The sequence below is a fragment of the Leucoraja erinacea genome, chromosome 14 (genome assembly GCF_028641065.1).
Source record: "Leucoraja erinacea ecotype New England chromosome 14, Leri_hhj_1, whole genome shotgun sequence".
Classification (NCBI taxonomy): domain Eukaryota; kingdom Metazoa; phylum Chordata; class Chondrichthyes; order Rajiformes; family Rajidae; genus Leucoraja; species Leucoraja erinaceus.
The window spans coordinates 47819932-47832461 of NC_073390.1; the positions used below are offsets into that span (position 1 = coordinate 47819932).

General features: G+C 41.3%; 2 protein-coding genes across 2 annotated transcripts in view; one reads left to right on the forward strand and one right to left on the reverse strand.

Moving 5' to 3' along the window:
- ift80 (intraflagellar transport 80 homolog (Chlamydomonas)) overlaps window positions 1–6883 on the forward strand; it is a 157779-nt gene extending 150896 nt beyond the window's left edge. The window contains exons 19-20 of the mRNA XM_055646362.1: window positions 4089–4212; window positions 6428–6883. Coding sequence (XP_055502337.1) covers window positions 4089–4212; window positions 6428–6553 — 250 coding nt within the window. The 3' untranslated portion in view covers window positions 6554–6883. The remainder of the gene's footprint in view (window positions 1–4088; window positions 4213–6427) is intronic.
- Window positions 6884–11199: 4316 nt separating this feature from the next.
- On the reverse strand, window positions 11200–11820 carry LOC129703694 (NADH dehydrogenase [ubiquinone] 1 alpha subcomplex subunit 1-like). Its single transcript, XM_055646363.1, has one exon. It carries the CDS (start codon window positions 11760–11762, stop codon window positions 11550–11552), a length of 213 nt encoding a protein of 70 aa, XP_055502338.1. The 5' UTR covers window positions 11763–11820; the 3' UTR covers window positions 11200–11549.
- Between the last annotated feature and the right edge of the window lie 710 nt (window positions 11821–12530).

Consider the following 12530-nt stretch of genomic DNA (forward strand, 5'->3'; position numbering starts at 1 on the left):
GTTCTCAGAGAGAACACAACGTGCTGGAATAACTCAGCGGGTTGGGTCAAAGCCCTGCCTATTTATGTTCTCCACAAATACTGCCTGACCTGCTGATTTACTCCAGCACTTGGTATTCTACACAAAACTCCAGCATCTGCAGTTCATTCACTCTCTGTTGTACAGCGCCTCACAGCAAATTGCCAACCCTCAAATCAACTTGATCCACGGAATGTTCCCCAATATCTGCGCTGCCTTAAATTCACCATAATCTGCACCTATGAAGAGACCCTTGAAACCACAACCCGAAAGCTCTAATACTAGTTTGATGAGAATGATTAACAAATTCAGGAGCTCCTTAACCATAAATGCAGCGTGTTTATGTATGGGAGCTCCACCATAACTCAACAGAAAAGAGAAGGCTGCCAAGAGAACATAGGACACTGCTAAACATAATTTCTGAGGATTCTTCAGCACTGCCAAGGCCATTCATAGTGCAAAACTCAAGAGCCAACCTGCACACACCAAATGAATTGAGTTGTGCTTTCGGAGACAGAGAGGTAGTCTCTGGAACGGCCACCTAAAAAAAAACCCTCATCCGAGACTGTAATGCGCTGCCAGGTGTGGTGGTGTAGGCAGATACAACATTGGTGCTTTTAGATAGGCTCTTTAATATGCAGGATATGCAGGCAGGCAGAAGGGGTTAGTCTGTGTTGGCATCATGTTGGACACAGACATGGGCCCAAGGGCCTATTCCTGTGCTGTATTCTAAGCACACTTCTATTAACTCAACTAAATTTAAAAAATATATATTACCTGAAACTATTCTCTGCCATTTATTTTCATTGGAATAAATAGAACCAACTGAATCCAAGCCACACCTTATCTGGGAAAAAGCAGACAAATGGGTGTGATGGGATTGATCTGGCAGTGGCATATTAGATTCATGGGTAAAAAACACAGTGCTTCTATAATTTGCAGTTCCAAACAAATTGATTCATGTGCTCAGAGGAAAGGTTTTGTGATCAACCGGACTTTACTAATTGATGTACAGTGCCCTCTATAATGGATTGGGACAAAGACCCATCATGTATTTGTTTACCTCTGTACTCCACAATTTGCAATTTATAATAGAAAAAAAGCACATGTGGCTAAAGTGTACATTGTCAGATTTTATTAAAGGTCATTTTTACACATTTTGGTTTAACCATGTAGAAAGTACAGCTGTGTTTATACATAGTCCCCACCCATTTTGGGGCACTATAATGTTTGGGACACAGGGCTTCACAGGTGTTTGTAATTGCTCATGTGTGTTTAATTGCCTCCTTAGTGCAGGTATAAGAGAGCTCTCAGCACCTAGTCTTTCCTCCAGACTTTCCATCACCGTGGAAACTTTTATTGCTGTTTATCAACATGAGGACCAAAGTTGTGCCAATGAAATTCAAAGATGCCATCATGAGACTGAGAAACAAGAATAAAACTGTGAAAGACATCAGCCAAACCTTCGGCTTACCAAAATTAACTGTTTGGAACATAATTAAGATGAAAGAGAGCCATGGTGAGCTTACTAATTGCGAAGGGACTGGCAGGCCAAGAAAGACCAATCGGTTGGGATCTGAACCCAATTAAGCATGCCTTTTATATGCTGAAGAGTAAACTGAAGGAGAATAGCCCCCAAAACATGCATAAGCTAAAGATGGCTACAATACACCAGAGAAGACACCCAGTAACTGGTGATGTCCATGAATCGCAGACTCCAAGCAGTCATTGCATGCAAAGGATATGCAACAAAATATTAAACATGACTACTTTCATTTACATTACATTGCTGTGTCCCAAACATTATGGTGCCCTGAAATGGGGGGACTATGTATAAACACTGCTGTAATTTCCACACGGTGAAACAAAATGTATAAAAATGGCCTTTATTAAAATCTGACAATGTGAACTTTAACCACATGTGATTTTTTTCTATTACAAATCTCAAATTGTGGAGTACACAAGCAAACAAATAAATGATGGGTCTTTATCCCAAACATTATGGGCACTGTAGGAGGTTTTAAAGCAACTGTTTCCCGCATACACTCTGCTGTACTGCTGGTTTTACAGACATTCAACACCAGAATGGCAGCATAAACCTTCCTATGTCTCCACATTTCTCTTTTTCCTTCTAGCACAGTGATATTCTTTGTTTTTACATACAATCCGGTAAAATCATCCAGCTGACAATGACATCACTCGGGCAGGACACAGTCGCCATGATTCTGGCGTTGACACAAGTTACAAAAGTAAGAAGTGAGAGAAGTCAGTGTGGGGACAGGATGGCAAATGAATGTGGCAGTCAGCGAGAAAATCAAGGTCTTCCTTGTTTACTGATCAAAACGTTTTACAATTAATTCCGTTTTGCACTTTCCACAGATGCTGCCTGAAGTGCTGAGTGTTTAGTTTAGTTTAGAGATACAGTGCAGAAACAGGCACTTCGGCCCACCAAGTTCGCACCGACCAACAATCCCCGCACATTAACTCTAACCTGCACACACTAGGGACAATTTTTACATTTTCATACTTAGCCAATAATCCTACAAACCTGTACGTCTTCAGAGTATGGGAGGAAACCGAAGATCTCGGAGAAAACACATGCAGTCACGGGGAGGACGTACAAACTCCACACAGACAAGCACCCGTAGTGAGGATCGAAACCGGGTCTCTGCCATTATAAGGCAGTAACTCTACCGCAGCCATCATGCTGCCAAATCCCTCTCCTTTCTAGCAATCCCTTTTTATTTAAAGTTTCCACCTACTGCAGTGTTTGTTTCTCAAAGGCCCAGCATCGCTTTTTCCTCTCTTCTGTTTTCCTTCATCAATTTCGATTTACATCTTATAAAGACAGATCAGCTGTGATTAACCAGCCTTCACCACTGCCATTACCTTTTGTGTTGTTCCGTCACTTACACCTCCACCCTCTCACAATCATTTATTTTGTTCTCTCCAACCCTTTCCCACACCCGCAACTATTCTATCTTTTCCTTTTGATCACAGAATATCAAATTGAAACAGTAACTCTGTTTCTCTCTGCGTAGACCGACTGACCTGCTGAGTATTTCCAACATTTTCCATATTTATTTCAGCAATAATTTGTTGAATAAATATTAAAAATAAATGTTAGTATAAAGAAACCATTTTAATTCTGTAGTAATATCAGTCATCTCAAACAGTTCTTTCAGGCAGAATCGTTCACATAACATGCTACTCCCACAGAAAATGATTTCTGTAAATTTAAAATTATCTTAATTGTTGAGAGATTTGATTAATGCAAATGCTCAAGAGTGTTCTTCACACGTAGACGTCAGTTTTCCTAGTTACTCAGTTTAAACAATTGCATTGTAACAACACACTTTATTTAATAGATAAAATCTCTGGCTGTGAATCAACACACGCAGAAAGTAATTTTACACAATTATGTCATAAATTTAAAATTTAGCTTGTCACATAAAGAATTTAAACAAATGATTTTGAGTTTTATTTCAATCTACTACACAAATAAAATTACTAGTAATAAAATGTTTACATATTTTAAGTTGTGAGCCTTGACGAGTTAAAAATCATAATCATTAATTTTAAATACAGGTATTAATAAATTTGGAAGATATTTGTAAATAGTTGTGTTGACTTTGACTTCTAATTTAATGGAAAATCAAATTAGAGGGCAGCACGGTGGCCCAGTGGTAGAGTTGCTGCCTTACAGTGCCAGAGACCCAGGTTCGATCCTGACTACGGGTGCTGTCTGTACGGAGTTTGTTCACTCTCCCCGTGACCTGCATGGATTTCTCCGAAATCTTCTGTTTTCACTCACACTCCAAAGACGTACGTTTGTGGGTTAATTGGCTTGGTATAAATGTAAAATTATCCCTAGTGTAGGATAGTTTTATTGTGTGGAAATTGCAAGTCAAAGACTCGGTGGGCCGAAGGGCCTGTTTCCGCACTGTATCTCTCAACTAAACAAAACAAAAACATGTAAAAAGTTTTGTAGGATAATCTGTCATTTTTGGCGTGATTAGTTTAAATGCTGCACAGTTGTTTAATTTGTTTGTTTTTTTCTGTACGTGCAGAGCTCTGGAACTGGCTGTGAAACACAAGACACACGTAGATACAGTGCTGGCTTACAGGAAGAAATTTTTGGAAGATTTCCACAAAGAAGAATCCAACAAGAGATTTTTACAGTATGCAGAAGGAGTAAGTAAATGGGGGAAAAAAACAAATGTTGTTCAGTCTGTTTACCCAGAATTGGTTCCAATCTGGAGCATGCATACGGTTTATTACATTCCGCCTGACAGGGTTGCCAGGGTGTAAAGCCGTCATAAACTGAACACATAATTTTATCAGAAGATTTAATACGACCATTTTATTCACAGTCTAGTAATTCACCAGTTTATAACCGAGGAAGTCAAATTTATCATTTCTAATCAGGGCCCCACACAGATTGGTCACATTAAATCATGCTGGTAATATGGGGGAAGGGAAGATTTCCGATAGAGTTCCATTAAATACGCATTAATGCAGCACGGTGTAAAATAAATTCCACTACTTAGCAGTTCTATAATTTGCATTGTAAATCCAGTCCTACCGACTGATCAGACTTCTGCGTAAAATCATATGAGGCTTCCGGGAGGTTCTCTAGGACATTAAATCTTTCCAATCTTAATGTATCTATTTAATGTTCAGAGTATTTAGAGCACATAAAATCTCTCCTTATATTTTCTGTAAATTTACATTATTTACCAATTTCTACATGTGTGTGTGTGTTTGTGTACTTGTGCGTTTGCAGTGTTGTCTTTGGGTTTAATAATTTACCCATTCTGCTAAGTAAGAATGAAGTAAGATAAATGAGTGATTTGCATTGGAAGTAATGGTGGGACTAATAGCACATCCTTTCTCAGGAGAGATTCAAGCAGCAGTTACCAGACTCTGTCCATGCATAATTAAAACCCAGAAACCCAACGTTCAGAGTGTGAGCTAGCTGGCTCCTCCATGGGCGATGTGATATCGGCTTGTTCAAGTGTGTGAGGTTGAGAACCTTATTCACTCATTACCCAGTACAAAAAGCAGATCATGGCAGGTTGCTCCATTGGGCATGTGGATTGCTAACAGCCTTGTACATCATAATTCCACCATAACTTCCACCACCTGGCTGTGTGGTCATTAAAATACAATACAATACAATACAATACAATACAATAACTGGCGCAGTTAAACATAATGAATTTGTGGTCTCATCCCATCAGAATATGATTGATGACAATTTTGAAAATGTAAGAATTTTGCTTCAATTGTATATTTCTTTTGCATTTCTCTTAATTCCATCTTTTATCCCCAACAGTTCATTTTGCGTACACTTATGCTTCCTGATTTTTTACTTGTAATGCCTCAGCCTATTTGACGAGCACTATTCACACATCTCACAGCTCCTCTGCAGGGTGTCGGGGGTAATGGGAGAAATATGTGCACACCAGGGGGAGTAGGAGTGGAGCCAGAGAGGGGGAGGTGGTGGCAGGGAAGAAAAGCGGGGCGTGGAGTATTGGACATTTCCTTGTTCATACCGTTGGGACCTCGGCTAATAGCTGTCAGTAACACCACTTCCTAATCTGCTTGGGTGGTCTACAACCTAATGGTATGAGCATTGTATAACTCCAGCTTTAAGTAATCCCCACCCCCACACTCCCTTTTATCCCACCGTTCCCCCCCCCCCCCCCCCCCCCCCGATGCGTACACATTTCTCGTACCACCTCGTCACCCTGTTCCTTTCCCCTCTTCCTTGCACTCATTTCCCACCCTTCCCATCTCTGTCCCCCGTTTCCCTTGTATCTCTCTTCCCTCCCCTTGTCCTCCAACCATATCCATCTCTCCACCTTTACATTTCACTCCTCATCTTCTTTCCTCATCTGTGGCCCATTTGCTTCCTTTACACTTCTACCCTTTATCACTTATTCCACCCATCTGCCAATCACCTGTATCATCTGTATCACCTAACACTTGCCAGACTTTGCCCCCACCCCTCCCCCCTTACTCAGTAAGTCCGAAGAAAAATCCCGAAACATGGTGTTGTCTATCCATTCCGTCCACAGATGCTGCCTGGCCCACTGAGTTCCTCCAGCACTTTGTTTTTTGCTCAAGGATTGACCACCTGCAGTTTCTTCTCTCTCCATCATTCTTGGAAACATAGAAAATAGGTGCAGGAGTAGGCCATTTGGCCCTTCGAGCCTGCACCTATTCTTACTTGAGTTTTGCTTTAATGTTTGCCTGCTTTTAGATTGCATCTTTATTCTGGATGGGCTAAAGTGTAGTAACATTAATAAGATGTTTGCCTATACTTTAATTATTAACAGGAACTATATAAATTAATACATTTTAGTTTATTATTTGACTAACGTTGACATCAAACCCTTTGCAGGTGGAAGTTAATTGGGAGAAAATCCAAGTCAAAATTGAAATGGAGATTGCAAAAGAACGGGAACGGGCATCTACAGTTACTACAATGGGTTCAACGGGGTCTAAGAGTGTATCCTTAAACCGTTAATGTAGCGTGGTGATGGGTCTGGCCCATTACATCTCCTCAAAACTCTTTCATCTTTCCATTTGAAAGACCACGAAAACGGAAAAGGACTTTCAACATAATCACCAAATCGATATTTTTCAATTAAAATTGTTCATATTTTTATTCGTTGAGAATGGATTCAGTGCATTTTTCAGAAAATTGTGTGCTCTCTTCCTTGTTAAACTGAATGTAGAATTAATTTATTTTCAAGTGAATGTAATTAAATTTAGCGGCATGTTGTAAAAACAATTAAATAATGTTCCCATTACATGTTACTGGAAATTATTAAAATTATGGAATCACATTTGGGCATATTTTTTATTTTGTGCACCATTGTTGTATTTTTGTGTTTCCATTATTTTTTTTTGCATTCCTTATTAATTATAATAATAAGGCACATTTCCAAATGTGAAGTGCTCAACAAACCAACCGGTATGAGAACATTGTAAAAGGTAAACTTATAACATATTGATTATAATTATTGAATATGTTTGGAGGGTGTTATTAATTTGGGTTTTTCAGTTGTGATGTCGGAAAAACTGTACAGTCATAACATCTTAAAATTGGCAGAAGCTCTGTAGTATGCATTTGCCCATTATATGCAGGAATTCAGAATGCACCTTATTTCTTGCTCAGTCACAGAACATGTTGTTTTCCAGCACAGTCTAGTGAATCAGTTGTCAATAGCAGCTAGGGTTTTGCTGTGATTTTGTTTGTAAGTGATTATTTTCATTGTTTAATGACCCGGGATTGCTGTTGATTCTTCTATCTTTCATTTGGACACAGTGGGTGGATGAGATGTCATGAATCTGAAAGGGATGTGGGATACTGGGAAGATTCGGAATGAGAGTGAGCATTGGGCGGCACAGTGACACAGCTAGTTGAGCTGCTGTCACACACTGCCAGAGACTCAGGTTCGATCCTGAGCTCAGATGCTGTCTGTGTGGAGTTTGTACATTCTCCCGGTGATTGTGTGGATTTCCTCCATGTGCTACATTTCCCCCCACATTCCAAAGACATGCTGGTTTGAGGGTTAATTGGCTCCTATAAATTGCCTCTGGTGTGTCAGGAGTGGAGAGAAAAGGGGATAACAGGACTAGTGTAAACGGGTGATTGATGGTCAGCCTGGACTCAGTGGGCTAAGAACCTGTGTCCATGCTGTATTAAACTTTAGACTTTAACGATACAGCGTGGAAACAAGCACTTCGTCCCACCGAGTCCATGCCGACCAGCAATCACCCCATACACTAGCACTATCCTACACACTAGGGACAATGTATGGAAGCCAATTAACCTATAAACCTGTATGTCTTTGGCGTGTGGGAGGAAACCGGAGCACCCAGAGAAAGCCCACGCAGTCACGGGGAGAACGTACAAACCCTGTAAAGACAGCACCCATAGTCGGGATCAAACCCAGCTCTCTGGCACTGTAAGGCAGCAACTCTACCGTGGCGCCTCTCAATCTTTAAACTAATTGGATTTAAGTATGCTGTAATCTTAAATTATACCTGCATTGCCACTCACCATGGAGATTTACGATTACAGAAACATTGGACAGCAGCTTACCAAGATGATAGGGCTGACATCTGTGGTGCCTGTCTGTTTTTGCTGATCTAAACTATGCTCCCTCTTCTCAAGCAAGAAGAGGAATTAAGTTAGTGAATGTCTTGCAGTGTCTGGCTGACATGCTTACTCTGGTTAAACTGTGACTGTACGTGTGGAAGCTTTGAAATAATGGTAGTTGTGTAAAGATATGAAATAGCATCAGACACCTAATCATGAATGGCAATTAAACTAATTGCTAAATTCTTTGCTAAACGAGAGATGAGTATGTTGCCAATGAGAGACTCATGGTACAGTGGTTGACAGATGGGGTTTGATGAATGATTTAGATACAAAATGCTGGAGTACCTCAGCAGGGTAGGCAGCATCTCTGGAGAAAAGGAATTCAGGTTGAGACCCTTCTTCAGATGAATGATTTACCAGCCATGACCATTTGTTTAGTTTCGAGATAGAGCAAGGAAACAGGCTCTTCGGCACACCAAGTCCACGCTGAGCATCAATCCCCGTGCACTAGTTCTAGATTATCCCACTTTCGCGTCCTACACACTGGGGACAATTTACAGAAGCCAATTTACATACAAACCTGCACGTCTTTGGACTATGGGAGAAAACTAGCACCCGGAGAAAACCCACGCAGCCACAGGGAGAACGTACAATGTCAGGATGTCAAGATTGAACCCAGGACTCTGTCTCTGTGAGGCAGCTACTCTACTTCTGTGCCACTGTGTGATGTCTTCGGACTCATCAGTTGCATCTCTGCTGTAATTCTCTCTGATCAATGACATTGAGTGTGAACTACACTCACTACTGTTTGAAAATGCAGCTCAAAGACTTCCTGGCCCATTTATATGTGGAATCATTTTCCTCGCCACCTTTTCTGTGGAAGCCATGTTTGAACATTGTGATGCCTGCTTCTTCCCGCCTTTTAGTTTAGTTTAGAGATACAGTGTGGGTACAGACCCTTTGGCCCATCGAGCCCGCGCCGACCAACGGTCACCCGTACACTAGTTCAAGTTCTCTCCTACGTACTAGGGACAATTTGCAGAAGCCAATTAACCTACAAAATCTGCACGACTTCAGGCTGTAGGTGGAAGGTGGTGCATCCGGACAAAATCCACGCAGTCACAGGGAGAACGTGCAAAGTCTGTACAGCACAGGATTGAACCTGGGTCCCTGGCTCTGTAAGACAGCAACTCTACCACTGGGCTGCCCCGGTCCACACACATAGCTCTGAGCTAAATCTCATGAGTTCCACCAGCAGTAATGTAAACCTCCCCTTTAAGAGGTGTAGCCATGGTTTCAATCAGTGCCTGACAGTTTGAATTGGTGTTAACCACGCATGAAATTGAAACCCATGAGCTAAGGCAATAAGTAGTATAGTTGGCATAGTTTGAAACCTAAAATCTTTATAATTAGGTGGGAACATGAATTCTGTTTGCATCCTGCATCAAGTCAAATGCAAAATGGATAATTGTATTTCACAAAACCGCCTGGTCTCTTCTGGCACTGTCCACTCCAGCCATGAAGTATATATGAAATATGTAGGACTATTCTGAAGTTAGTTTGAAGATATTAGATGCTGACAGGATATTTTCCCTCATGGGAGAATTTAGAACTGGCGCTAAGTGGTTGCCCAATTAAGATGATGAAGAGAAGAGTGTTTTCCTTTCAGCAGGTTATGCATCCCTGAAACCCTCCACCCCAGCGAGTCGTAGAGGCTGAAGCAGGTAGGAGTTTCGTACGATCTGAGATTTTAAGGTTATAAGAGACAGGCACGGAGTGGAGCTGAAGCCAAGATCACATCCACGCCAATTTTACTGAAACGTGCACTCGCTTAAAGGGGCAAGCGGCTGACTTGCATTTGTTCTGACAATGAATAGAGTATCTAAAATGGAGTGGTCAATGAATACACAAGAACTGAGGCTGGTAATTGCTACCATAAGCTCCCAATCTCAGTAAACTCAGAACTTTAGGCAACTGAGATAAATGCTACCTAAATCCTTTCATTAAGTACTCAAAACTGGGCCTGACCGACTGATATTTTATCTTCCATCATTTCCAAGTGTGTTGCAACTCATAAATTTATGCTCTTTATTTATTTTAAGATTATGCCCTTAAGACTGCTGGCATTATCTTGCACTAAACGTTATTCACATTATCATGTATCTGTACACTGTGAATGGCTAGATTGTAATCATGTATTGTCTTTCCACTGACTGGATAGTACGCAACAAATGTTTTTCACTACCTCGGTACACATGACAATAAAATAAAATAAACTAAACTAAAGATTTGTTCCACTCTGATGCTGCCAGTCTTTGACATTTATACAATTTTTGAAAATATCAAAAACCAGAGGAAATGTCGAAGATTAGAGTTTATAGTTTTAAGATCAAATGGGCGGTTTAAAGGAGATGTGCTGGGCAAGGTTTTTTTGCACAAAGAGTAGTGGATGCCTGGGATGGTGCTCGAAGCAAATATTGATGTGGCCTTTAATCAGCTTTTAGATAGGCACATGGATATGGTCTGAAGAAGAGTTTCAGGCCGAAACGTTGCCTATTTCCTTCGCTCCATAATGCTACTGCTGAGTTTCTCCAGCTTTTTAGTGTACATGGATATGCAATGCTGTGCATTCACTCTATTCCTCTCATGATCTTTTACACCTCTATAAGATCATGCACAATTCTGCCACGCACTAAGGAATATAGATCTAGCCTGCCCATCCCTTCCCGAAAGCTCAGCCCCTCAAGGACTGGTAACATCCTTGTGAATTTTATCTGCACTCTTTTCAGCTAAACAACATCATTCCTATAGCAGGTTGACCAAAACTGAACGCAATATTCCAAATGCGGCCTCACCAATGTCCTGTAACATATCATCCCAACTTCTACACTCAATGCGCTCACTGATGAAGTGACCACCAATTCTACCTGTGAAGATAGACAAAAATGCTGGAGGGGGAGCTGAGTTATTTTTTATTTCTTTATTTTTTTTTTATCATTACATGGTTTGAAATTTATTGCTGAAATTTCTCCATACAGGAGTTCACTACCCTGTGCTTACTCTTATTGTGCTTGCTTAATTTTATTTGGCTATGTGCCAATAGAATTTGCAAGCTCCAAAAGAATTAAAAAGGACAAGATAGGTACGAGAGAGATACAACACAGAAACCTTTTCAATGACTATATTGATAGCACAGAATCAGCATTTCCTGGCTTCAAACTCACTAATTTCTTTCTCCCTACTTTCTATTGCCTTCCCAAATGTATCTGTAATAGACAACACAAGCTACATACAAGGAAATTGTATCTTCCATTTTATGTTAAACTATGTAATTGAAACATGGATTACATTTCATGTTTTAGTAATGCTTCTCCTTATGGTCACAAACTGGATGTTCAAGAAGAAAAGCCCATCAGTCGATGTTTTCTAATCCCTTTGATTTGAAGTAGGTTTTGCAGTCAGACACTCTCCTGTCTCTTTCCAACAGACTCCAGTGATAAGGTAAACGTGCAGTCCGTTTTTCCTTGCCGCCGTTCGTCCACCTATGGAGGTAGATGGTGGAGAGGCCGGGGATGATCAGGCACACGGCCATGAGGCTGAGACCGGGGAGGATCTCGTACCACATCGCTGCTCGAGCTCCGCGGCCGGACCAGCTCACCTACACATTGGGGAGCTGAGTTATTGCGAACCTGATCTCCCGGTGGCTCAGCACTTCAACTCCCCCTCCCATTCCGAATCCGACCTTTCTGTCCTGGGCCTCCTCCAGGAGTGAGGACCACCGTAAATTGGACGAGCATCACCTCGTATTTCGCTTGGGCAGTTTGCACCCCAGCGGTATGAACATTGACGTCTCTAATTTCAGGTAGTCCTTACTTTCTCCTCCCCTTATCAGCTCTCCCTCAGCCCTCTGGCTCCTCCTCTTCCTTTCATCCTCCCGCCCCCAACCCTCACATCAGTCTGAAGAAGGGTTTTGACCCAAAACGTTGCCTATTTCCTTCGCTCCATAGATGCTGCCTCGCGCTAAGTTTCTCCAGCATTTATGTCTACCTTCGATTTTCCAGCATCTGCAGTTCCTTCTTAAAACAATGCTACCTATGATGCCACTTTCAAAGAACTATATACCTGAAGACGTCTCAAAACTGCTGTTATGGAAAGTTTCTTCATCAGATCAGCTGCTGAGGTGATGATATAATTGGGGAATGTAATGGCTCTTTCAAAAAGCAGGGTCAGAGAAGGTTTGTACCTTCCATTCTCTCATAAGTCATAGGAGCAGAATTAGGCCATTCAGCCTATCGAGTCTACTACACCATTCAATCATGGCTGATCTATCTTTCTCTCTCAAACCCACTCTCGCCTTCTTCCCATAACCCCTCACACCCTTACTCATTAAGAA

Excerpts from the sequence above, each read along its gene's own strand:
- LOC129703694 (XM_055646363.1), bottom strand. The coding sequence starts at position 11,762 with ATGTGGTACGAGATCCTCCCCGGTCTCAGCCTCATGGCCGTGTGCCTG.